Source organism: Petaurus breviceps, unplaced genomic scaffold (genome assembly GCF_028583685.1).
Source record: "Petaurus breviceps papuanus isolate PSGF00001 unplaced genomic scaffold, PetGlider_PUasm1.0 177, whole genome shotgun sequence".
NCBI lineage: Eukaryota > Metazoa > Chordata > Mammalia > Diprotodontia > Petauridae > Petaurus > Petaurus breviceps.
The window spans coordinates 2,341,198-2,368,321 of NW_027185776.1; the positions used below are offsets into that span (position 1 = coordinate 2,341,198).

The following is a 27,124-nucleotide window of genomic DNA, read 5'->3' on the forward strand; positions in this document are numbered from 1 at the left end:
AAGTCAAAAGTGCAAGGATCCATGCAAGAAAATATTTATAGCAGCACTTTTTATTATAACAAAGAAATGGGGAGGAGATGTCCATAAATTAGAGAAAGGCTAAGTAAATTATGGTATATAAATGTAATAATGGTATCATTATGTTCTAAGAAATTACAAAAGGGATAAATTCAGAGAAACCTGAAAAGATCTCTATGAAATGATAAAAAATGAGTAGAAACAGAAGAACAATGTATATGACAACCACAACTCTGTGAATGAAAATAAGTTTAAAAGACTTAAGAACTGATAAATGCAATAACTAATCAGGACCCCAGGACACCAATGCCTCACACATCTCGATGAAGAGGTGATGGACTACAGGCACAGAATAAGACAGACATTCCCACACCAAACCTATACAACACACAAATTGGTGGCACAACGGAGAGTTCAAATCCTGCCTCAGAAATTTACTAGCTCTGTAAAATACTATCTGCCTGTTTTCTCCTCTGTAAAATGGGGAAAATAATAGCACCTACACAGTAGGGTTGTTGTTATCTCAAAAGAGATAATATGTATAAATAAAGTGCTTTGCAAACCTTTGAGCACTAAATAAATGCCAGTTAATACTTATCATCACCATTATTTTGCTTGACAACTTGTATGAGGAAGAGTTTTTATGGCGGAACGGTGAGGAGTAGTGATAGTGATACAAAAAGAGGGAAGAAAATTTCAATTAACAGTTTTTAAAAAAACAAAGAAGAGAAAATAAATAAGTTTAGAAAGGGACATAAATAAACAGGGTAATGTTGGTAGTAGCATGCTAAATCAAATTAAACATATATACTACATATATAATTTACCCTATATATTAATTAAATATAGATTAATTTACCTAATTTGGGTGTTTATTTAGTGTGGATCAAATAAAGAGTAATATCTACATTATATAATATTCATATATATTTAAAGTTATATATAGCAATAGATTCAGTTTCATATGTAAACTTATTTTTCTGACCTTTGAATATGGGAATATTCATATATATGGATTAGTTTCTAGTTCATATTTATATTTTTTTAATGACTGACATTTATATAGTATTTTAAAGTCATCTAGGCACTTTAAATATTTTATCTCATTTGAGCATTACAATAACCCTTGAAAAAGAAAGTAAAAGTATAATCCCAGCTTTATATACTAAGAAAGAAACTGACTTAAGGGATTTGCCACTGGTCACAACTAACGTGTCTTCTGACTCTGAGACCAACTCTCTGTCCACTACGCCAGGCTAGGAAGGACTATGCCCCTTGCACATAGTAAGCATATGGTCAATATATGTTCGGTGAACTGAAGTAAAAGTTTTACTAATGGGTAAAAGTTTAATGAAGACCAATGCTCATCCATAAACAGAACTTTTTACTATCTCAGGGGCTGAGGATGAGTAAATCTTTTTTTTTTTTTAAAAAGGGCTCCTGAAAAAAGTGTAAAACATCAATTTTCTAGAATATTCACATTAAGCAAGTAGGGTCAAAGAACAGTATGACACAGTAAAGAAAAAAAAAACACTGGATTAGAAATCAAAGGACCCGAGTTTGAATTTGGATTTAACTTACTTTTTGTTTGATTTTAGAAGAGTTATGCCTGCTTCAGTTTCTTCAACTGTAAAATGAAGGTAATAGACTAATCAGCAGTTCTCAAGTGTGGTCTGCAGAACCTATTTTTATAATAATACTAAGACATTACTTGTCTATTAAAATACTCCCTTTTTCAACGACATCTGTTTGAGACCAGCATATACTTCAAAACAACATTTCAAAACAGATCGATTGCAGAAGCAGACTTATTAAGAGAATCTGTTTTTTTTTTAAGCAATAAGAGTTAAGTAACTTGCTCAAGGTTAAACGGCCAGTTATTTCTGGGTGTGGTGCTAAGTATCTGAGCCCAGATTTGATCCCCAGGTCATCCTGACACTGGAGCCAGTGCTCTTACTCACTGAGCCACCTGGCTGCCCCTAGAGAATCTGTTTTAAAGGGATTAAAGAGATCTTGCAAAAATAATAAAATAATCCCACTCTTCTCACGAATTTTTTAAAATATAGCTAATTTTCATTGAAAAAAGTTATTTATATTAGCATGTAATTTACGGGGTTTATTGTTATTTTTAAATTAACAAATTTTTTAATGTAACAGTATTCATTTCTAACACAAATAATATTGATAGGTATAATCCAAATAAACAAAAGATCTTTGCGGTCCTCACTAATTTAAGAATATAAAGGGGTCCTTAACGATTTTTTTAACAAAAAGGATACTTATGACCAAAAAGTCGAAGAACTAGTGTGCTAGGAAATCTCTGATATCCCTTCCAGCTATAATTCCTGGGCCTTGGGATTGAAGAGCTACGTTAGAAAGAGCAGAAAGGGAAAACAGCCTCAATTCTGCCCCTTATGGGAGGTCTCCTAAGAAGAAGTCATCCCCGCCCCAACCTGACCATCCAGGGCGAGGTAACATTCCTGTGAAAGGGAAATCCTGCCACAGAAAGAGCTTTGGGAAATGGGTGAGATCCTGCTTTGAACAAACACTTGTGAGCAATGAAAGGCAGGAAGGGGTGGTCCACTCTGCATTCAATCTTTGTTCTTAAGCCAGCTGTTCAATCCATAGCCTAGTTCAAGGTGAGATGCTTGCTTCCAGTGAAGGGATACAGGGTAAGAGACATCATTCTTTTTTTTAAAGCAATTAGGGTTAAGTAACTTGCTCAAGGTTACACAGCCAGGTGTTTCTGGGTGGGTGCTAAGTGTCTGAGCCCGGATTCGATCCCCAGGTCATCCCGACACTGGGGCCACTGCTCTTACTCGCTGTGCTACCTGGCCGCCCCAAGAGACACCATTCTTATTCCTAAACTTTATACCTTTAAAGAACTGCCACAGTTGATATTCTGATATGGCCTGAGAACCCCTTGGTTACACCAAGATAAGATATCTGTAGTAGCAAAAACTTTCTTTTTATTAAAAAAAAAAATGGGATTTAGAGTCAGAAAAGATTCTAGGCCAGCCGGAAGGACTCCAGATCAGCAGCAGCTGTGGCCATTTCCAGATTTATCAACACATAGATGTGTAAAACAAAGTCAGAGGTCAGTGCAGCCTGGACTGTGGGACCCAGTAAGTGGGAGTGCGAAGCCGCTGAGACACCAGCACAGCCAGCCAGCGCCATGTGGCAGCTTCAGCTCCTGGCCTGCAGAGTGTAGGGGGACCAAGCACCAGTCTGAGGGGTAATCGCTCTTGCTTTAACCTGCTTGGATCTGGATTGCAGTCTAGAGTGGAGATCCTCAGGTGTGTATCCAGCTTGCCAGAGCATGTGGAGACTTCAGAGAGGGCACCCATCTAATACCTCCGGCAGCTGAGAAAACCCCAGTGTTTGGGACAAAAGCTCCCCTGTCTGGTGGCAGAGTCCTACTGTGGCAAAAAGCCCAGGGGTCAAGTGACTGAGGGGCAACATGACCAGGCAAAGGAAACAAAGCAGACAGAAGATTCCAACATTAGACTCCTATTTTGGGGACAAAAAGGAGCAAAGAATGGAACAGGAGGAAGACAGTGAAGTCAGAACTCCTGCACCAAAAGCTTCAAAGGAAAATACGAGCTGGTCACAGGCCATAGAGGACCTTAAGAAGCAGATAAGAGAAGTGGAGGAAATATTGGGAAGAGAAATGAGAACGATGCAAGAAAATTATGAAATGAGAGTCAACAGCTTGACTGAGGAAAATACTACCTTAAAAACAGACAAACTCAAATGGCAAAAGAGGCTCAAAAAGGCAATGAGGAGAAGAATGCCTTAAAAAAGCCAAATCTGCCAGATGGAAAAAGAATCTCAAAAGCTCACTGAGGAGAATCATTGCTTCAGAATTAGATTGGAGAAAATGGAAGCTAATGACTTTATGAGAAATCAAGATGCTGTTAAACAGATCCAAACAAATGAAAGAATAGAAGGCAATGTGAAATATCTCATGGGAAAAACCACTGACCTGGATAATAGATCCAGGAGAGATAATTTAAAAATTATTGGACTACCTAAAAGCCATGATCAAAGTAAGAACCTAGAAATTATCCCCCAGGAAGTTCTCAAAGAAAACTGCCCTGATGTTTTAGAACCAGAGGGCAAAACAGAGGTTGAAAGAATCCACCGATCACCTCCTGAAAAAGATCCCAAAAAGAAAACTCCTAGGAATATTATAGCCAGGTTCTGGAATTCCCAGATTAAGGAGAGAATATTAGAGCAGCCAGGAAGAAACAATTTCAATACTGTGGAAACACAATCAGGATAACCCAGGGATCAAAGGGCTTGGAATATGATATTCCAGAGGTCAAAGGAGCTGGGATTAAAACCAAGAGTCACCTACCCAGCAAAACTGAGTATCATGTTTCGGGAGAAAATATGGTCATTCAGTGGAATAAGAGGACTTTCAAGCATTCTTGCTGAAAAAACCAGAGTTGAATAGAAAATTTGACATTCAGATACAAGAAGCAAGAGAAGCATGAGAAGGTAAACAGGGAAAAGAAATCATAAGGAACTTAACAAAGTTGAACTATTAACATTCTTACATGGAAAAACAATAATTGTAACTTATGAAACTTTTCTCAGTAGTTGAAGGGAATAGAAATATATATATACATATATGTCTATATATGAGGGTATATGGGCATATGAATACATATGTGAATGTGTATAGAAAGAGGGGACAGGACCAATTTAACAGGAAGGGATGATACTTAAAAGGTGAAATTAAGAGGTAAGAGAGGAATATAATGAGAGGAGATGGGGACAGACAGAATGGGGTAAGCTATCTCATATAGAAGAGGCAAGGGAAAATGGTTACAATGGAGGGGAAGAATAGGAAGGCAAAAGGGAATGGGTCAACCTTATTCCCATTGAATTTGGCTTGAGGAGGGAATGAAATACACACTAAATAGGATATCTCACCCTCCAGGAGAGTAGGAGGGGAAGGGGATGAGAAGGGGAATGATGGAAGGGAGGGCAGCCTGAGGGGGAGGGAAGTTAGAAGCACTCACTTTTGAAAAGGGACAGGATCAAAGTAGAGAATAGAACAAGTGGGAGGTGGGATAGGAGGGAGGGAAATATAGTCAGTCTTTTACAATATATCTATTATGTTATTGTTTTGCATTAGCCACACATGTACAACCCATACTGAACTGCTTATCCTCCAGTAAGGGTGGATGACAAGGGAAGAAGGGAATGAATCTGGAATTCAAAGTTTTAAAATCAAATATTCATATATATATATATATATATATGTATATATATATATATGTATACATATATATATACACACTATTATTAATACTATTTTACATGTAATTGGGAAATAAGATATACAGGCACTGGGGCATAGAGATCCACTGGAAAAGTCAAAAGGTGTATGGGAGAAAATATGGAAGACAGAAGATTGGAGGAGGGGATATCCTGTGGGACTGCTATTTTGGGGCGGTGGGTAAGGGAAAACAGGGAGAAAATTTGTAACTCAAAATCTGGCAGAAATAAATGATGTAAATCAGAAGTTAATAAAGCATTTGAAAAATTTAAAAAAAAAGATTCTAAATATCTAGTCCATAAATCTAATTTTACAAGGTGGAAACTGAGGACCAAAGAAGTAATATGATTTGCCCAAAGTCATACAGGAAATAAAAAGCAGGGCTGGAATTTGAGCCCTGGTTCTCTGACTTCAAATTGAATCCTCTCTCCACTAACCCAAGAAATGGCACTTGGGGAAAGGACACTGACTAGACCCTATACTAACTGAGGTTATTCTATTCTATTACTCTGTTATCAACCTCTACATTATAGTACCAATAAAACTATTAAGTGTACCCCATTTTTTATTTACCAGTCTTTCCCTAATTTAGCATGGTTACTCAATGCTTGCTCAAGTGGCTCCCCCAGAGATAGAAACTTGATTTTTCCAAAAGAAAAAAAAGAAGGTAAAATAAAACAAACTTATCAAGAGAAACAAATGGTAACATTACAAATTAAGGAGCACAGAGAAATCTTACCCTCAAAAAATCTCTAATCTGGAAGCTGACAACTTCCATCTTTGCTGAAACAGCACAAATAGTTACTCAGAAAACAATGGCAGTTCTTTTCTTACCCCATACTGACCATCCATCTCCAGCCAGATTTCTCTTCCTTTTCAAAAACAGTTGGCTAATGGAGAAATTAAAGCTATCTATAGTCACATGAAAAAATGCTCTAAATCACTGATTAAAGAAATGCAAAGTAAAACAATTCTGAGGTAACACATCACACCGATCAGATTGGCTAATATGACAGAAAAGGAAAATGATAAATATTGAAGATGTGGGAAAATTAGGTCACTAATGCATTGTGGATGGAGTTGTGAACTGATCTGGAGTGCAATTTGGAACTATGGCCAAAGGACTATAAAACTGGGCCTGCCCTTTGATCCAGCAATACCTCTACTAGGTCTGTATAAAATAGGGAAAAGGACCTAAATGTACAAAAATATTTATAGCAACTCATTTTTATGGTGGCAGAGAATTGAAAATTGAGGGAATGCCCATCAAATGGGGAATGGCTGAACAAGTTGTGGTACATGGATGTAATGAAATACTATTGTGCCATAAGAAATGATGAGGAGACAGATTTCAGAAAAACCTGGAAAGAGTTACATGAATTGATGCTAAGTGAACCAGAACCAGGAGAACACTGTACACATTAACTGCAATACTGTGTGATGATCAACTATGATTGACTTAGCTCTTCTCAGCAATACAATGATCTAAAACAATTGCAAAAGACTCAGGATGGAAAATGCTATCCACACGCAAAGAAAGAACTATGGAGCCTGCATGCAGATTGAAGCATAATATTTTCACTTTTTTTTTGGTGGCTTTTCCCTTTTCTTCTGCTTCTTTTTTCACAACATGACTAATGGAAAAATGTGTTTCCATGATTGCACATGTATAACCTATATCAAATTGTCTGCTGTCAGATGAGAGGGAGGAAAGAAGAAAAAAATTGAAACTCAAAATATTTTTTTTTAAATGAATGCTGAAAACAAAACAAAATTAAAAACTGGTTGGCTTTAGAGCCCCTCCCTCAAACTTCTGGAGTCATTCCTTCTGATAATCATGTACATGCCCACTTCCTCAAGGACATTAGGTTTACAATGCTTGACACCCAGACAATACAGGCAGAGCAGACCAAAAATAGAGTCTTACTGATGGAGAGCCCTTGCCCTTGACCCTCGGGTCTGCACAAAATATAAAATCCCACTGGTGGACAAACAGACTAGTGAGATCTTAACAGACCTATCTTGACCTTTGAGGAGGTCCTACTAAGCCAATAAGCATACTTATGGGCTGAGCTGATAAATGCATGTCAAAACATCTACATGGGCCAGGGTCACTCATTGGCCAAGTATTCATGGTCATCTCCCCATATTGGGCAGTAGAGGGATGATATGGAGTGGAGGGGCAACAAAAATAGCTGGGGTGAAAAATTCACTTTCCATGAAAGTGAATCACCTCTATCACACTGTGCTGGGTCACCATAACAAGGAAAAAGTGGACATCCTCTAGTTAAGTCTCCTATGATTAAGCAAGTATACTTACAATCTGCAGTTCACACTCTGAGGCCTATCAGAAATTATAATCACTATACTATGGAATCATATCAAATTGATTAATACTTACTGGAATTAAATGAGGGCCCAATAAAATAGGGGTCCAACAAATCATCTATCATAGTATAAGCAAAAATAAGTTAGTGGCCACAGAAAAAAGTTGGACACGGAAATGAAAGGACTGACAAGCGTTCTGCTTGAAGTGAAAGTGAAGATTGGGAACAATGATCTTTGTTCTTGAAGCTAAACGGGCCTGAGGCAGCAGCAAAGTCCCAAGAGGAGGCCAAGTTAAAACACAGAAGACCATCAAATCCAGGGCAACTAGGTCAATGCAAAATTCGAGGGTGGTTTAGTAATGGGTGAACAATAGGGTGCTGAGTTAAGACACTGGGAATCTTAATTTACCCCAGGATTTTAAAATCTGGCTACATGTACACAGGGTCTGCTCTCCATGCTTACCCAGAATCCCTTCCAGCTGAGGTACTCCTACAGACCCCCCAGAAGTACCTATACTGTGATTTCCATTAGACTCCAGAGCAACCACTGACTTGGGGCAGGGGGAGAAGGAAGGAGTCATGATGTATTTCAAACCCCAGCCAGGGAAACTTACTGGTTTTAATAACATAAGCAAAGCAACAGATGGTCATGGCCCACACTCACACCCACCAATACAGGAAGAGGCATTTTTTCAGGGGGTACTCCTCAGTTCCTAGAGGAAAAAAAATGCATCAAAAGACAACTTGAATTCACTTTGAATTCCAGAAACCTCAAAAGCCAAAACTCAAGTCCACAAGACCCTCAAGTGGCCTGGCCAAGTCCCTATGCTATTTATATCAATAATCTTTATATTTGCATAGCGTCTCATTTTTGCTGTTGGGTTTGTTTTACCCATTTACTAAAGTCTGACAAGGCTGTACAGAGTAAAGAAATAGAAATACGAGTATAGCACCTTTCTTTAAAGGAGCTCAGTCTACTTTCCAGAGTCTCCTCATTGCCTTTCACAATTAGTCAACAACCCCATAGCTCTCCAACTTCATTTTTGTCATGAATCATAGAATCTCAGAGCAGGAAGGAACATCTGGAGCCACATGGGGAAGCTGTGGCCTCGAGGCTACATGTGGCCTTCTAGGTCCTTAGCTGTGGCCCTTTGACTGAGTTCAAGTTTTATAGAACAAATCCTTTTATTTAGGGGACTTGTTCTATGAAATTTGGATGCCATCCTATAGGGCTTCAGGTTCCCCCACCCTGGAGTCCTTCAGGCCTAGGAGGGAGTACCCTTTCAGAAAGCTCCAAGTTCTACCAGGCAGATTGTTCTGGCTTACAGAGAGCCAAACCAGTCTCAAAGAAACTTCCACTCTGCTCCAACAGTAATTGTCCTCTGAGGGTTAAAGCAGAACAAATCTAATCTCTCTTCTAATTGACAAGCCTTCAATTACTTCAAGGTAATGATCTTTCTCCCAAACCCATCTTCTCCAACCTAAATATCCCAAGCTCATCCAACAGGTCCTAATAATGATCATCATTATAGCTCTTGGCTATAATGGTTAGTGGCTGGCACATAGTGGGCACTTAAAGAGTGTGTATTTGGTTGATTACAATGTACTGAAAAAGAGAGCAATTAAATTTAACTAAAGTTAACAGCTTACTATATAAGACACTGCGCCAATCACAGAGAAAGGAAAGAAATCTGCATATTAGGAGACTTGGGTTTTAGCTCCCATTCTCATTAATCTGCTATATGAACTTGACCAAGGACAGCTAGGTGACACAGTGAAGAGAGTGCAGGCCTGGAAGATTCATCTTCAGTCCTCAGACACTTACTAGCTGTGTGACCCTTAGCAAGTCACTTAACTTTGCCTCAATTTCCTTATCTGCAAAATGAGCTGGAGAAAGAAATGGCAAAACACTCCAGCATCTATCTTTGCCAGGAAAGCCCCAAATGGGATCACAAAGAGTTGAACACAACTGAAAACTACTGAACAACAAACAACAAACCCTGGCCAAATCATTTAATGTCTCGACTTCAGGTTCCTCATTTGTAAAAGGAAAGGGCTGTGCTAAAGCCCTTTCTAATTCTAAAACTCTATGAGTCTATAATTCAAATATAGTCTTTCTTCTTTGGTTGCTGTCATCCCCACAACTTGCTCGTTTCTACTTCTATAGCTCTATTAATAAAAACAATCATGCATTCCACAAACATGCACTGAAGTCTACTAGGTGTAATGCCCCAAGTTAAAGGAAGGAGGGAGTAGGGGTGGGGGGAACGGAGAAGGATATAAGCATGAGAAAGATGAATTTTTCAACCCTCAAGAAGCTTACAATCTAATTTAAAATCTTTTAAAAGAAAATTAATTTGACCTTACATGTGTATCATGCTTTCACCGAACCTTAAAAGTTCTCCTTTCTGGGCGGCCAGGTGGCTCAGCGAGTAAGAGCACCGGCTCTGGTGTTGGGATGACCTGGGGATGGAATCCAGGCTCCTACACTTAGCACCACACCCAGAAATAACTGGCCATGTAACCTTGAACAAGTTACTTAACCCTGATAGCTCATATAAAAAAATTTTTTTTTTAAAGTTCTCCTTTCTGCCAATTCAAATCTGTCACACCTTTCAGGATCCCTTTCAAAACTCAGGTCTTCCTAGAAGCCTCCCCTAATTAAACCCATTCTGACCATCATTACCATACTGTGGACCCACAGGATTTGTGCATTGCACTCTATTTTCCATCTGTGATAGATTGAGTCCAATTAGAAAGCAATGACAGCTAATAGCTAGAATGCATACAATGCTCTATGGCTTGCAAAGATCTTTACAAATAATGTCTCATTTTATTCTCACAACAACCCTGAGAGGTAGGTGCCATTATCATATCCATTCTACAGATGGCGGAACTGAAGCAGAGATTAAATGATTTGTTCAGGGTTACACAGCTAGTAAATGTTTGAGGCTGGATTTGAATCAAAGTATTCTGGACTCCAGGTTAGGCCTTTCATCTACTCTGACAGTAAGCTCTAAAAGGGAAAGGGCTGTGTGAGCTCCTTGATTTTATTTGTTTTTATATATACTATAGCATCTAGCATACTAACACTCAAAGAACATGTATAAATACACAGCAATTATTCTATCAAAACTTGTTACTCAATTCACTCTCTTGAGGAATTAATGGTAATAATAATAATGTTTCAATACTGTTTTAAGGTTTACAAAACACTTCCTTCACAACACAAGCTTCTTAGCCAAAGTAGAGTTTGGTGTTAGAAAGCAAAGGGAAAAACACTGGAAAGATTGATCACCTTATGAGATAAAACCTGTAAATATCATCCCCATTTTTGCTGGTGAGGAAACTTAAGACTCAGAAAAATCAAATGACTTGCCCAGGGTCATACAGCTAATAAATATTGGGGCCCAAGGCAGTGGCCTTTCCATTTTACTAGATAGTAGGAAAAACTGATTCCAAAAATTGAAGTAGCCTGTGCAAAATCAATCCATGACAAATCTAGACCTAAACGCCCAAGTGTTCTGATTTCTATACTCCCAGCTACTAAATACTCCCTAATTTTTGTGCTTGTCCTTCATTTTTGAAGAGGACCATGGCATCAGGGAAATGATGACATGACTTGCTGTTAACTTTGATTTGAGAAAGGAAGGGCTGTGCAAGATCACCAGCCTCACCTTCTCCTCCAGAGCCATCTGGATCCAATGACCAGATATTCATCAGTATGACTGGACCCAGGATGCAATGGCATACCACAGGCCCTTTTAGGCTAAGGCCTTTTCCGGTACTAACTTACCGCAAGGTAAGCCCATTGGGTGAATAGGCCTCTTTAAGAAGCAAAAATACTCCCTAACCTCAGGCAACTACTAAATAATCAAAACTTGGTTTGCTTCCCCAAAGACCTCTGCCTTCCCCATCCCCCCCAATTCCACTTTCTCACCATCACAGAACCAAGTAATGACACAAATGCCTAAGGCAGTGTCCTCAAGGATACTTCTTTCCTCTGCCCTCAGCTTAATTTTCTGTGGTTTGTGGCTGACCCATCTGTTTTGTACCAAGGCCATCTAACCCTTTTTGCCAAGGGAAACTCACTCTCGTTTGTCACAGTTGGAGCTGATTTCTAAACAAATCAGCAAACACCTTCCCAGCAAGGGAAAATACCTTGGCTCCTTAAAAGGGAAATGCTGGCCTCTAAACAACTGAAATAGGCCATAAGCTCCAACTGCCTGCCAAGCATGAGGTCACCCAGAGTAGCTTGAGGCCTCCCACATGAATTTGCCCTGAATCAGAGGAGCCAACACCATTTCCTAAGGACCAAATGAAATTGCTGGCTGAATGTCAGGGACACAAGGTACTACTGCTGGTCAGTGAGGCAACAGTGTATAGTTGGCCTCAAATTCCTTTTGCACACCACCAAGTTGAGGACCATGAATAAAATATCAGAGTCAATTCAGATTGTTCCAAATTGAACAATTCTGATTGTTCTGTTCAATGAAGGCCAATGAGTATTTACTGAACCACTTCGATGGGCCTGGCACTATGCTACACACTATGAGACACAAAGTCTTACATTAGGCCTAGTTCCTTAACTTTAGTGAGCTTTGGGTGGCATTGAGAAGACATGCACAAAAGAACAGCAAAACAATAAAAGACAACATAGGATGGGACCTACCATTTAAATACTCTTAAGATTCAGCATGACAGGCAAGTAACTAGGTTTTCCAAAGGGCATGCCATTAAAGCACAAGTTCTACCAACTTTTACCAAGCTAGAATGGCTTCAATATTGGGCTTGCAGTAAACGGACTGATCTGATGGAAAAAGAACACTAGTCTCAGAGTCAGAAAACAGGTTTAAGTCCTAATTCCAACACTTACAACCTGTGTGATAATGAATAATCATTTAACTCCTGAGTCTCAGTTCTCTCATCTAGGGGAAAAGAATAGATTACCATCTGCCTCACATGGGTGTTGGGAGGAAAACAGAAAGAATAAAGAAATGAAAAGGAGCAGAGAGAGGGAAAACACAACGAACTTAATTTTAGGAATGTGCAGGCATAGCTTGTGTTATTGCACTTCACTTTACTGTGATTCAAAGACAGATAGTAGCTTTTGAAGGTTTGTGGCAACCTTGCATGGAACAGTCTATCAGCATCATTTTTCCAATGGTATGTGCTCACATTATTTCTCTGTATCACATTTTGGTAATTCTCATAATACTTCAAAATTTTTCATTATTACTCTATCTGCCATGGTGATATGTGATCAATGATTTTTAATATTACTATTGTAATCGTTTTGGGGCACCACAAATGCCCATATGAGACACAGAATTTAATCCATAAATGCTGCATGTGTTCTGACTGTGCTCAGCCCCCGTAGGGCTTTCCTACTCCCTGAGACACAACAATATCGAAATCAGGTCAATTAATAACCTTACCATGGTCCTCTAAGCATTCAAGTGAATGGAAGAGTCAACAATTTCTCTTATTAATCTGTTGCTGTTAGAGGACAAACCTAGTTAAATTCAGAGATATTCATTACCGAAGAGGATTGGCCCCCATGTAATGTATAGTTGTTTTGTTTTGTTTTTTTGAGAGAGCTACCATTGGTAAAAGGAAAATCCAAATGGCCAGTATCCTTAAAGCACATGATTAAGTGCCAAATGAGTGGCATAGTCATTCAGTGCTAAAGGGGGTCAGAGGAGTGATTAAACAATCCACAACAGTGGAAACAGTCCAGGAAGTCTTCATGGAGAGATGAGCCTTGGAAGATGGGTAGAATTTGGATGAGCAAAGAAGGGAAGGTATTATTGCCAAGAGAAAGGGCATGAGCAAAGGTCATTCAACTCGACAAGCAATTATTAAGTTTAAGAAACTATTCTATGCGCTTTACCAAATACAGAGGATACAATAACAGCTAAGACACAAACCCTGGTTCTTGCAACAAAGGAGTGCAGACACAGAAACAAACAAAGCATGTCAAGGGAAAACCAAAAAGCCAATCCCAGGCAAAGTTAAAAGTTAAGATTAGAGAGCAAGGGGAAATAAATTGGAAAGATAAGTTAGATCACACCTAGATGCTTTGTTCCAATGATCCTAAAGATCCTGCTATCTCCCCACTGGCTAAAAATCCTTCCCAAAAAACAATAAATAAGAACACTAAACCACCTAGACTAACCTTCCTCAGTGAAAGATGTCCCAATCCTGACAGATATCTTCCTAAATCTTTCCAGGAGCTGGTATAGCCTCCTACTTCATGCCCAAGGGCTGAAATGAAGATTATATACGCTTCAAAAAACTAATCACACTTAACCATTACCCTACTAATCCCAATGATATTTAAATTCCTCTAAATCAGGGGTTCTTAACCTAGAGGCAAAGAACCTGCTTTTTAAAAATATTTTTTGAAAACTATATTTCAATATAAGTGGTTTACTTTATAACCCTATGTATTTATTTTATGCATTTAAAAACATTCAGAGAAGGGGCTCAGGCTTCACCAAAATGTCAGAGGGATCCATAACGCATAACTGATGTAAATGGAGGCATCAGTCACTATTAAATAGTAAGTCAATTTACTGAAACATGATGAGCACTGCCCTCTAACCTAGTCTCATAGCTCCCCTTTCTAAGATCTCACAAGAGAGGGTCAAAGTACAAAGACTTAGAAGAGTCTGTGATATTTTATAGGATAGATTTATATCCCATGGCCACAAAGGGAAGAATGAGGAACAGAGGATAGGAATTACAAGGCAGTAGATTTCAGGTCATTATAAGGAAGAACCTGACAATTAAAAAATTTTCCAAACTAAACATGACTGCTGTATAACGCTATTCTTTCTTGCTCATTTCACACTTTAGAAGGCCCTGGTATGAAGGTTCAGAAATAACAATAATACAAAGTTTACAATGACATCAGCTACTAGAAAATGCCAGAATGATTTTATGCCCACTCTATAATTTGGTTACATTTTTTACAATAACTTTTGCTCCTAAAGAATTTTTTTTTCATACTTCTGAGTTAACAACTTCTTCCACCAGGTCATAATTAAAATATCTCAAAATTGGCGGTGGCTAGGTGGCACAGTGAATAGAGCACCGGCCCTGGAGTCAGGAGGACCTGAGTTCAAATCCAGCTTCAGACACAACACAAAAGCTAGCCATGTGACCTTGGGCAAGTCACTTAACCCCAAATGCCCTACCTTCCCCATTCCAAAAAGCAAAAAAAAAGTCAAAATCAGATTTAAATCAGAGCAATAAAATCCCTCAAAGCACAAATCACCACTGTGGAAGTCTCATGGCTTTAAGTAAATTCAATACTCCTAGACAAAGATCTCAGGTCTCTGGCAACTAAACATGACTACATAGATAAAAGATTATGAAAGGGAAGAAACCTTCATCTGAGTCAAAAAAGAGACTTGTGCTCTCTGTTAAGGCTGGCTCAGTTTTCTATTATACTCTCCATTTCTGTAATTCGATTATCCAAAAAAGACCCAGACAAAAACAGGTTCAGGTTTTTAACTACGGTATCAAGTCTCCCCAGTCCTGTTTCTCCAACCAGGTTGACTCACATCTAAGGACTCTGATGACAAACCGAAGGTTATATAAAGAAATAGAAGACCAGCTAGGGAGAGAGAAAAAACAAACTTTCCGATCTTTATACCTGAATATGTGAAAAATTAGCCCCTTTGAGCAGAAAGTTTCACAGCCTCCCTATTTCAGATAATCATTCTCATGCAGCAAAGGATGGACAGGAGCACACCCTACAAGCTACAGAGACTGTGCCCTTTCCACTTCCAGGCAAAGAGCTCGATCCTAAAGGACTTGGGTTCTTTGGAATGACAAAGCAATCCTTTTACTGGCCATGTGAGCAAGAGAGGCCAATGAATCACTAGATCTTTGAAAGAAAGTTACCCTCTCTCAACAATCCTTTTTGCTTTCTTCCCATCAGATGACAGGACTATAAAGATCTATTCCTAGAGTGATGGGGAAGAAAAAGCTGCTGCCTTCCCAGAAGCCTTGAAAACTCCTCCCAAGTGGCAGTGGCAAAAGGGGGCTAAACTAGACAAGTCTGAGCCTGGTCTCTGGCTCCCTCCCCTCTTCTGCTTTGTGTTCCTTCCATAAGCAATATCAATCCCAAAATGGAAGCATCCAGGCTTGGAGGAAATCTTGGGGGTTTAAGAGATCGAAGATCCTGGGTCCACTGCCCAAAACAGACTGGCAGACAAGGAAGGTTTCTGCATTTGAGGTGAGCACTATAAGAGAATAAACCCAAGCTCTTGCCTGATTTGCCAGAAAACACAGATCTAAAGAGAATTGTTTGGACAGCACAGAGCCTAGTGAAATGCAAAATGTCTATTCAGGATTCTCACCAAATGCTTTTTGTTTTGATACAAACACAACCTCTTGGAAGAGTTTGACAATAGTCATAAGTTACCAAATTCTTCTCTAAGTCTTTCTGTCAATGTACACTTGTGAGTCTTGTCTGCATTGAGCATTCCTTTTGTGTTAGAGGAAACAGCTGTTTCTTATCTAATTCATTTTTATACACTGAGTACCTTTCTACTGTCCTCCTTGTGGCTGACTAGACATAAGTCAAACTAATCTATAAATCACTTCTCTACAGAAGGATGGAGGAACTAAGCCTGGTCACCACATACTTGAACACATACAGAAGGGCTCCTTAGTAGAAGACTGAGAGAGCACAGCACCTTAGACCCCTGGGTCTAGACTGTAGATCTTATCACTGTATTTATAAATAAATAAATAACAGAAAATAAATCACAACAGCTAATAGTGAGAATCACGTGCTAAACCCACACTTTAGTCTCAAAACATCCACTCCCTCACTGTATTTGTCTGCTAGCAGCTCAACTACTGTAGAAAGTCATAATTCTTCTACCATGCTGTATACAGTGCTTCTTAAACTGTGGGTTGCAACCACATATAGGGTCGTGAAAAATTTGGCATCAAAAATTAATTAAAAACCAAACACAGAAGAAATCTGAAATGTTTCTGGTAGCACTTGCCCATGTTGCAGTGCAACTTCAATGCAGCTTTGGTTCTGAACACACAGCAAGGGCACTTTGTACTGTGCATGCCCTCAGGCCATGCGACACCAACGGGCATTATGTGAAAAGGGGTCCCCAATGGAAGAAGTCCTGCTTGCACTAATGGATTCTCCTTGTCTCTTTCCTAAGAAGAAAAAAAAGTTTAGAATGTAAATCTTTCTCTCCTGTCTCCTTCCTATAGTTTCTTCTCTTTCCAATCCCATCCATCACTGTGGCTACATCAATCACATCTAATTAAGTTATTTCCTGGCTCAAAACCTTCAGTGGCTCCCTACTAAAATGTTAGTCAGTCAATAAACATTAATTAAGCGTGTCAGGCACTGTACTAACCAATGGGGATTGAAAGAAAGGTAGAAAACGGTCCTTGTTCTCAAGGAATTCACCATCTAATGAGGGAGACAAGATGAAATAACTGTACAAAAAGCTATAAAGGATTAATCGGAAATAATCAACAGAGACAGAGAGAGAGAGAGAGAGAGAGAACTAGCATAAAGAAGGATTAGGAAAGGGGATTTTAGCTGGGACTTCAAGGAAGCAGAGGAGGAGGGAGAATATTCCAAGCATGAAGGACAACCAGTGAAAATGCCCACAGTCAAGAGACGGAGTTTATGTGCCAGAAACAGCAAGCAGACCAGTGTCACTGGATAACAAAGTGCATAGAAGATAAAAAAAAAAATTTCTTGTCTTGTCCTATAAGCCCCTCCACAATCTAATCCACCTTTTGTGATGGATTTTTCCTTCAAGCACTCTTCACTCCTGTCAAATTGGACTACTCAAATCATAGGTTTTAGAGCAGGAAGAGATCTTAAGGATTACATAGTCTACACTCCCTCATTTTATAGATGAGAAAATGAAGGCCCAGGAAGAGAGAGTGGCTTTCCTCCTTCCACACTGAGATTCCACTGTCAGTCATACACCTCAAAAAGGTGAATGTTGAGAAAGGGCCCATATAAACCAAAATTACTACCTCTTATTGTAGTAAAGAACTGAAAAAAAATGTAACTCTACCAATAAGTATTTATTAAATACTTAGTATATGCTAAGCACCATGCTAAGAGAGGGGAATACAAGAAAAAGTAACAGCACTCTCGGACCTCAAGGAGCTAACATTCTCATTGGGGAGACAACATATACATAGACACACATATGTAGATATGCATGCCGATACAAAAGGCATAGCAAAGGATTAGCACAGAAGGAGGGAGTAGAGACCAAGAAGGGACAACTGCAGAAGGTGACACTTAAACCAGATCTCGAAGGAAACTCGGGATTCTAAGAGAATAGAGAGCATTTCCCACACGAGTGCAAAGGCACTAAGAGTGGTGATAGAGCCTCATTTATGAAGAATGGCAAGTAAGGTGATATAGCTAGACCAGAGAATACATGGAAGAGAGTAAAGTACAAGACAACAAAAAGATGAGGAGTGTTGGGGTGGCTAGGTGGCGCAGTGAATAGAGCACCAGCCCTGGAGTCAGGAGGACCTAAGTTCAAATCCAACCTGAGATTTAATTTAACACTAGCCATGTGACCTTGGGCAAGTAACTTAACCCCAATTGCCCTGCCTTCCCCCCTCCAAAAAAAAAAAAAAGAGATGAGGAGTGAAGTTGCAGAGTACTTCTGGGAGCCACAGAAGTTTATTAAATGGGGGCTGGGAGGAGTGTTAACTTGGACAGCTCTCTACTTTAGGAAAATCACTTTACTAGCTCTGTGGAGAATGGATTGGAGTGAGGAGAGACTTGAGGCAGGGAGACAGAACAGAAGGCTAATTCAATAATCCAGTCAAAAAGTGGTGAAGGCCTCAACTGGGATGCTACCATCTATGTGAGGAGTGGAGGACAACACAATGGTTGGGAGGTGATGCCCTCAACAGTATTAGGGAAGTTCAGAAAAGAGGAGGATCAGGAAGAGAAGAGAATACAGGGCGTCCCAAAAGTCTTAGGGCAATTTTAAGCTAATTAGCCTTAAAACTGCCCTAAGACTTTTGGGATCCCCTGTACAATGAGTTGTCTTTTGGATATATTTAATTTGGGGTGCCCACAGAACATCCAGTTCAAAATGTCCAATAGGTAGTTAGTGATATAGAAGTGAAGCTCAAGAAAAATACTAGATCTGGGAGTCTTCTGCACAGAGATAACTGAACCTATGGATGCCATAATCCACACACTGAACCCTTAAAATGAATGGCGAACTCTGAGCTTAGGGGAAAACAAGACCTGAAAAGTATTACCCCCTCAATATCTGCCTAGTTTGGCACAGTCAACACTGATTCCAAAATCAGAGGACCTGTTCAAATCCCAGAGTTGATGATTATTACTCATGGGCCCTGGAACAAGACACTTATGCTCCCTGGACCACATATAAAATGAGAGGATGGAACAGATGGCCTCTGAGGCACCTTCCATCTCCAGAATTACAATCTGATGACTGTAAAGGCCTTCGAGGTCGCATTCAGGGGGCACTTTCTCCTGAAGCCTTGCTTTACCCCCTTTGCCAAGACTCTCTGGAGTTTTGTTACATTTGTTAAATGAGAGAGGATAGACGATGAATTCTAAGGTCCCTTCCAGTTTTATATTTATGATTCTTTAATCTACTCCTACCCAATTTTTTTTTATTTTAACCCTATCTATATCTCTAATTTGTGCTTAACACATTATATTGTATCACACTCATTTGTGTACATGTTCACTCCCTGAGGGCAAGTACTACTATACATCACTTATCTTTGTGGTCTCCTCATAGGAGGTTTATTTTATATTTAATGAATTAAGACAAAATTGAATTTTGAGCAGTGATTCATAAGTTTACTTGATATATATATATTATACATGTATATGTGTGTATATGTATACTATATATATTTCAGCCTGCTGAAACCCACCAAATGCCTCTCTATTAAATAGCCCTCTGTATGATATTTTAACTCTTAAGAGACTAATGCTCAGTGACTCAAAACCATACAATATTGGTTTCTAGAACATCAAATACTAAAAAGGTGTGCCTTGAGTACTATGAGAAAAGTTTGGGTTGTTAAAGGAGTTTCAGAGTCTTCTGAAGGTAATCCAGCCCCACTTCCTGTTTAATTTTGGATCCAATTCATTAGGCATTTGTACCTACCTGTCCGAGATTTATATACTGATGAACAGCACTATAGGTTGTCCATTATCTTCAGGTTATAATCTAGCCATGTGAATTCTTTTTCCTGTGTATATAACTAGGCCTAACTCTTCTGAATAGCTATGGACCTTGAAGAAATGAAGTAAAGGATACTATTAAGAAAATATCTGATGGAAAAAGAAAGGCTGGTAAGGTTGCAAAAGTAAGAGAGGTAAGAGGTAGATAGCCTGAGGGTTTTACTGGTCAGAAGAAATTGAGGAAGGCAAGTCAGGTAGACTGCCTTTCGTGAATCTATGGGAAGACAGGGAAAAGAAGGAAATAAAAACAAAGAAACCATATTAGAGTCTTGACACATATTAATTGAAAGAATTTCATTTCTTTTCAAAAATAAGAAAAAACAGGGGTGGCCAGGTAGCACAGCAAGTAAGAGCACCGGCTCCAGTGTCAGGATGACATGTGGATCGAATCCGGGTTCAGACACTTATTACCCACCCAGAAACACCTGGTTGTGTAACCTTGAGCAAGTTACTTAACTCCAATTGTTTAGGGGCGGCCAGGTAGCACAGCCAGTAAGAGCACCAGCTTGATCGAATCCCGGGCTCATACACTTAGCACCCACCCAGAAACACCTGGCTGTGTAACCTTGAGCAGGTTACTTAACCCCAGTTGCTTAGGGGTGGCCAGGTGGCTCAGCGGGTAAGAGTACCAGCCCCAGTGTCAGGATGACCTGGGGATCAAATCCGGGTTTAGATACTCAGCACCACACCCAGAAATAACTGACGGTGTAACCTTGAGCAAGTTACTTAACCCCAATTGCTTTAAAAAAAAAAAAAGAAAAGAAAAAACCCCAAATGAGAACTTGTGAAACTGTAAGCCTCTACACTCCTGGATTACCCAGACAAGGAAGAGGAAGTGGTGGCAATCCTGCTAAGTCTTTCTATTGGAGAATGAAGTGGAAACTATTTACTAGAAGAGGATGGGGAACTTTGACTCACAGAAATTAAGGATGAATTTGAGGGGGCATGTCCATACCAAGAAACTCTCTGGAAGTAATTCTCCATCCTATCCCCATTTCCTTGACCTACAGTGATTATGGCCAAAAGAGCACTAAAATCAGAGTCAGGAGACCTGGGTTTTAGTCTCATCTATTATCCAGAGAAGTGACCTTAAGCAGGCAACCTAATTCTTTTGGATCTCAGTTTCCTTCTCTTTAAATGGTGTTGGAATAAATTATCTAATACTTCTAGTTCTACCACAGAATGCCATACCAGGAGTCAGGGTATAAATATCAGTTCTGATGCTTACAAAACCCTTGCCCTCACTTTGCTACTCTCTAAAATGGGGATAATGAGGGCTGTTGTGAAGTAATCAGTTTGCAAACTTTAAATCAATATATAAAGGGGTGTTGTTAATACTCTTCAACAATTCCAGAGGTTGGTGACAGCTCTCATCAGCAATACAGAGTGAGCCAGAATAGGAGCAACAGGCTAGTGTCCCACTAACCAATATCTCCTGGCCATCTTTGGCACGCACACCTTTAGGCTTCCAATTCCTGCTCTAGTCAATTAACCTTGAGTGCTTTCTAGTCTTCATTCACTCCTTTTAATTTCCCTTATCCTGCATCAGCTGTAGTTTACCTTTAGCCTTTCATACAATAACTGCTTTGAAAGAATAAAGGTGGGGGAAGGGAAATTATAAGTGCCAATGAACCTGCAATGGAGCAGAGAACTATCATTTTTCGACTCCTGGGTCCCACTTTTCAGTTTGTAACTGCCCTTTTCTGTACCTATCTAAATCCTGGCAAAAGCAGTCTAAAAAATTAGTCTAAAACATAATGAAGATAAAGTAAAGTGTTCTGATAGCCTTAGAAGATCATTAGAGATGCACTACTAAGAATTAATAGTGATACAGACTGGGCAATGCAATCCATTCCCACTTGAAGCAGTTAAAATGCTGTTTTGAGAGCTTCCCTTATGCAATACTATACATTCATTTAAGACAATTATGAAATTGGCCAATTTTAAATCCCTTTACCGTATTTAAGTTGCAAATGGTTAGAGTTTAAAAGATTGTTTCAAATGGGAAACAGTCCCTTAGTATGATGACTGATTCACCCTTAGTGTTCTAAAAGTATTTACTGATAAGACTGGGAAGAAATACTGCCAGCTGAGTCGTGCATCTTATTTTCCTGCTTCTGCCTCATAACCTCCTCCTTCTACCACTTGCTTCTCTCTTAAGTATAGCTTTTATTTAATTGGTGGAATGGGGTGGTTTGGTTTCTTTGTCTTTTTTTTTTTCAATCTTACTAAACAATCTCTTTGATCTTTCTAAGTCCCTGTGATCTTTTACCATCAAAGTAAAGGTTTACCAGACAGTCTTTTTGGTTCAAACAACTATGTCCTCTGAAACACACTAACCCACATATGCAAATATACAAACATCCTGCAGAACACCACCACCCCCATCAGCCTTGGTTAAGGGGGCTACAATCATAGTAAAAATGGAAATACACAGATAATTTAAAGATTTGTCTTGGGGCTATATTTAGCCCTCTCTCAGTTCTTCAGACCTCTGCCTGGATTCCTTAATGGAGTCAAATGATTAAAGGCAAACTCCTCATATTAAAAAAGACCCAAACTAGCTATGATACACTATTAGATATATAAACTTCTGCAAATTACTTAAACATCTCAGGGCTACAGCTTCCCCATCTGGAAAATGGGAATAAAAATACCTCTCTGAGAGTTGCTTATGAGAGAAGTGTAAAACCTAGAATACTGTGGAAATTTGAGTTGATGTTATGGTATGATTAAACGAATAGAGTTTTGTATCTTCTCTGTGTTCTGACTCCAAGTCTAACACTCATCTTAATGTCACAGGTCTTGGGTTCAAATCTTCATGTTGCCCCCTATGTGACCTGAGGGAAGCTGCTTGGGTTCTCCGGGCCTCAGGAACCCTATCTATAAAATGGGAAGGGCAGACCAAAGATCACTAAGGTCCCTTCCATGAGTCTACGATCTTCTCTTCCTAAGATGAAGAAAATGTACAGAATGAGGCCAATAGGGAGAAGAGAAGGCAAAAAAGCTGGTTAATCCACAGCAAAGATGGTCAGCCCCTGAATAATAGAGTCCAAAAGTTTCTAAGCCCAATAAATATGTCACTTTCAGAGAAAAAATCTATGGACCAGGAGTCAGAAGAACGAAGCCATCTCTGGTCCTGGTTCTTTCACTTGACTACCCTTGTGATCCTCTGTAAGTCATTCGTGAACCTCGTTCTCACCAGTAAAACAGAAATAACAATATCTGTCTTGCTTACCTAAAGGGATTGATCAAATGAGATCACAAATGGGAAAGTGCTCTGAAAACTATACAGCACTATACAATGGAAGGCAATACTATATGACTGTGACAGTTAAGTCACACAAACAAGGAAATGCACAACTTTCTACCTGATTTCTAACTTTGTCCCCCCTCATATCATAGTTACCGATATGCTGACACATGAACTCCAAAAATGGTCCCAAAGAGCAGCACAAATGAGAGTGGATAAAACCAAAGTTCTGGTCAATGAAATTTACCACAGGAGAATGAACTGTACAGTAAGAAATAGGTCACTGAAACTGAAGCAAAGACTGCATCCCTTAGAGTTCTCTATCATTTTAAGGGCTGAAAAGTAGGGTAAAAAGCAATGGATGGATCTGTCCTTTCCTGATGCAATACTGTCATGTGCTCACCGAAAATAATTCTGATTTGCAAATATTAGCAATGCTCTGGAATTATATTGTCAATCCAGTACTAATTCTACATGGTACAAGTTTAAATTCAATTAATTTTTAAGTAAATCATCAAAGCTAGCCATCAAAGACCCACCAAACCTGTCATTCACACCAACCTCAACCCTTACATAAACACATTGTATATCTTATATATAACATAAATTGTTGTTTGCATATTGTCTCCTCCATCAGACTGAGACATCCTGGAGAGCAGGGACCATCCTTTGCATTTCTTTGTATCCCCAGCACTTAGCACAATGCCTGGAACATAGTCAGCACTTAATAAACGCTTACTGACACTTAATTTTTCAAAGCCACATAAGTGGCTTTATATTATATAGTTGTCCTAAGGTTCTCTGTCCATTGTTGTCTCTCCACAGCCTTGATACAAATATATACTGAGTTTCCCATATACAAACCCTATGATGTCTCCTAATAAAGCCTCTACACGTGTAAATTAAGCACCACTCTCTCCAAGTACATATCTTTATTCTCTGTGACCTTCAGAAACAAAGTCTGGCCACTCCATACACATACTGTAAATTCCCTATAATCCTCACAGACATTCCTTGACTACCTGTGACCCAGTCTCCAGGCATACAACCATGACTCCCTGTGACCCACTCCCATGAATACAACCCTAGTTGGCTATGATGTTATGCCATGCACATATCCTGATTCAGTGACCCTCCCCATGCATACTCTCTGTAATGTCATATACACATTGACTCCAGTCATACCGTGACCCAGCCCCTGCTATAAATGCCCTTATTTTCTGTGAAGTGCTATGTATATAACCTGTACATATGCTGGATTTCTAGTATATACAAATCCTAACTTGTTCTGTCTCCTATACAAAAGTTCTGACTCCCTGTAATTATCACATACACACCCTGACTTCCTAATGACCTCTAATCCCTACACACTCCTTATGACCTTTACATATGCTGCCAGAGTCTTTCATGAGTCTTTACTTTTCTGGCAACTCCATCTCCATCCCATGCATATAAATCTCCCAGAAACCTTCATGCACATACACCCTGTCTTCTGAGTGACCTTCTTTATCTATCTATATTATATATATACCTTTGACCTCCCAGGAACCTTTATAAACACCCAAAGCTACCACTGACCAGTGCACATACCCTTCCTTCCCAGGGATCTCTATGGTCCCTAAATATACAATACACATCCTTAGGAAGCTCAGACATCAATTTCTCAGTGAAACCAGGATAGGAAAATTGTGAACAACCTGATCTTCCATGCAAACCCTCTACCAGTGACCTCCATGAATAATCACATCATACACACATCCTTACATCTTATGTTACCCATGCAAACACCAAAAGTCATACACACAGCCTGCTTCCTTGCACCCTAGAAACAAAACCTCCATAACACACTGCTGGACACATACACATGTATCATTGAGTCCACCATGCACAAGCCTAGATTCCCAATGACCCCCATGAACAGAACCTGTCTCCAAGTCACACACACACACACACACACACACACTGAGAATCAGAGTTGGAAGAAACTCAAAAGATCATCTAGTCTGTCCCCTACCTGACCAAGATTACCCTCTACAACATACCCCAACAAGTAGATGGATCTCAATGGACTAGAGCAGAACTCACTATCTCCTGGGCAAGCCCATTCCAGTTGTGGTTAGCTTTAATTATTTGAAAGTTTTTTTCAGGTATCAAACCTCAATCTGTGCCTGTCTCCCCATTCACTGTTCCTAGTTCTACCCTCTGGGGTCAGGCAGAATAAATCCAATTGCTGTTCCACATGACAGCCTTTTAGATACTTTAGCCAGTTTTCATGTCCCTCTCCATCCAATACACCCCCAGTCCCCTCTTCTTCAGGCTAAGCACCTTCTTCCTTCAGGGGATCCTCATATGGCATAGTCTCTCAGCCCTTTACCAACCCATATGCATATCTATGATACCAGCTTCTGAGTGTCCATTCTAAAATATGGTACCCAGAACCAAAATATAAAAGACTCCCTACGACACCAAATACACTCCCCTATTTCCCCTGGCCCCATGTTCACTCTGACTCCATGTGATCTCTTCTCATACACATTCCAGGACTCCCAGTAACTCCCTTGCAAATGCACTCCTTATCTCCCTATGTCACCCTTGAAACACTCCTTGACTGCCAGTGATTTCCTTGCACACACCCATGATACTCCTGCTCAAATTCCTGGGCTCCCTATGACCATCCCCGAAGTACACTTTCTGAGACCAATCCCCCCAATACATTCTTTGTGACCCCCAAACACACTGCCCGGGACACCCACGAACACTTGATGCACACACTCCCTGTCTTCCCTAGTGATCGTCCCGTGCACACAACCCTGCGTCCTGTGACCCCTCCCCCACATGCACATGCTTCCTGTGTGACCCTCCCATGCACAAGGCCATGTCTCCCTGGGTGACCTCCCATTCACACACACTTCCTGTCCCCCTGTATGACCCTCCCGTCTCCCCATCCTCCCCCACGTACACACTCCCCTACTCCCTGGGTGACCTCCTGTGTCCATGCACATATTGCCCTGTCCCTCTGTGACCTGTCCATGCACACACTCCCTATTCCCCTGTGACCTGTTATGCACACATTCCCCCACTGCACATTCCTGTTATTCTCCCATGCACACACTCCGGTGACCCCATGTACACACTTCCGTCACCCCCCCATGCACACACTCCCTATAATCCCCCCACGCCCCGCACACCTCCCCCCCACAGTCTCCCCTGCCCCCCGGCCCCGTGTCTCCCCGTCCCTGCCCGCTCTCCAGCCTCGGGCGCGGCTGGGCCCTGCCCGGCCTGGGCTGAGGGGCCTCCCCGCCCGGCCCGGCCCGCCCCCGGTCCCCCGCCCGCAGCCGCACCGTTGGCGATGAGCTTGGCCGACAGCTGCTTGCAGAGCTCTGGGATCCGCTCCCACTGGCACTCAGAGCGGCAGCGCTCGATCTCCGTCTCCAGCCGCGAGCCCGCCTTCTTGGTCGCCATCTCGGGCGTCGGGCCTCGGGCCCCGGGCTCCCCGGCCCCGGCCCCGCAGGCCCAGACGCCGCCGCCGCCGCCGCCGCAGCCGCGGGCTCCCGGCTCCCGCTCCGGGCTCCCGGCTCCGCGGCGTAACGGGAGCGGAGCGGAGCGAGGGGGGAGCGAGGGGCGGGCGGGGAAAGCGGCGGCCGCGGCGGCGGCCCGGGCAGCGACCCCTGCCGGCCAGGGGCGGGACCGCAGCGCCGGCCGAGACCCCGCGGGGCTCCTGGGGGGAGGAGGAGGTCCCAAGTGCGGAGACTATGCCTGAGAGGGGCGGGAAGGAGGGAGGGCAAAGGTGCGAGGTGGGGCAGAGAGCTTTTACCGGAGCACGCCGCCTAAACGCAGGTTCTTAATCCGGAGTCCACAGGTCATGGGTAGGACAGGAACTTGGCCTTTTTTTTTTTTGGGGGGGTGGGGGGTGGGTGGGTGTGGGGGGGGGGGGGGGGGGTAGGGGGGGTGTGGGGGGGGGGGGGGTGGGGGGG

The 27,124-nt window shown here is 41.0% G+C and overlaps 1 protein-coding gene across 5 annotated transcripts in view; it reads right to left on the reverse strand.

The window, feature by feature from the left end:
• Window positions 1-26,675, reverse strand: part of TTC7B (tetratricopeptide repeat domain 7B) — a 343,031-nt gene extending 316,356 nt beyond the window's left edge. For 4 of the 5 annotated variants that reach the window (XM_069085991.1, XM_069085993.1, XM_069085990.1 and 1 more), the window contains exon 1: window positions 26,492-26,675. In XM_069085991.1, coding sequence (XP_068942092.1) covers window positions 26,492-26,612 — 121 coding nt within the window. In that variant the 5' untranslated portion in view covers window positions 26,613-26,675. The remainder of the gene's footprint in view (window positions 1-26,491) is intronic. The other variant, XM_069085992.1, reaches the window with a different exon arrangement.
• Between the last annotated feature and the right edge of the window lie 449 nt (window positions 26,676-27,124).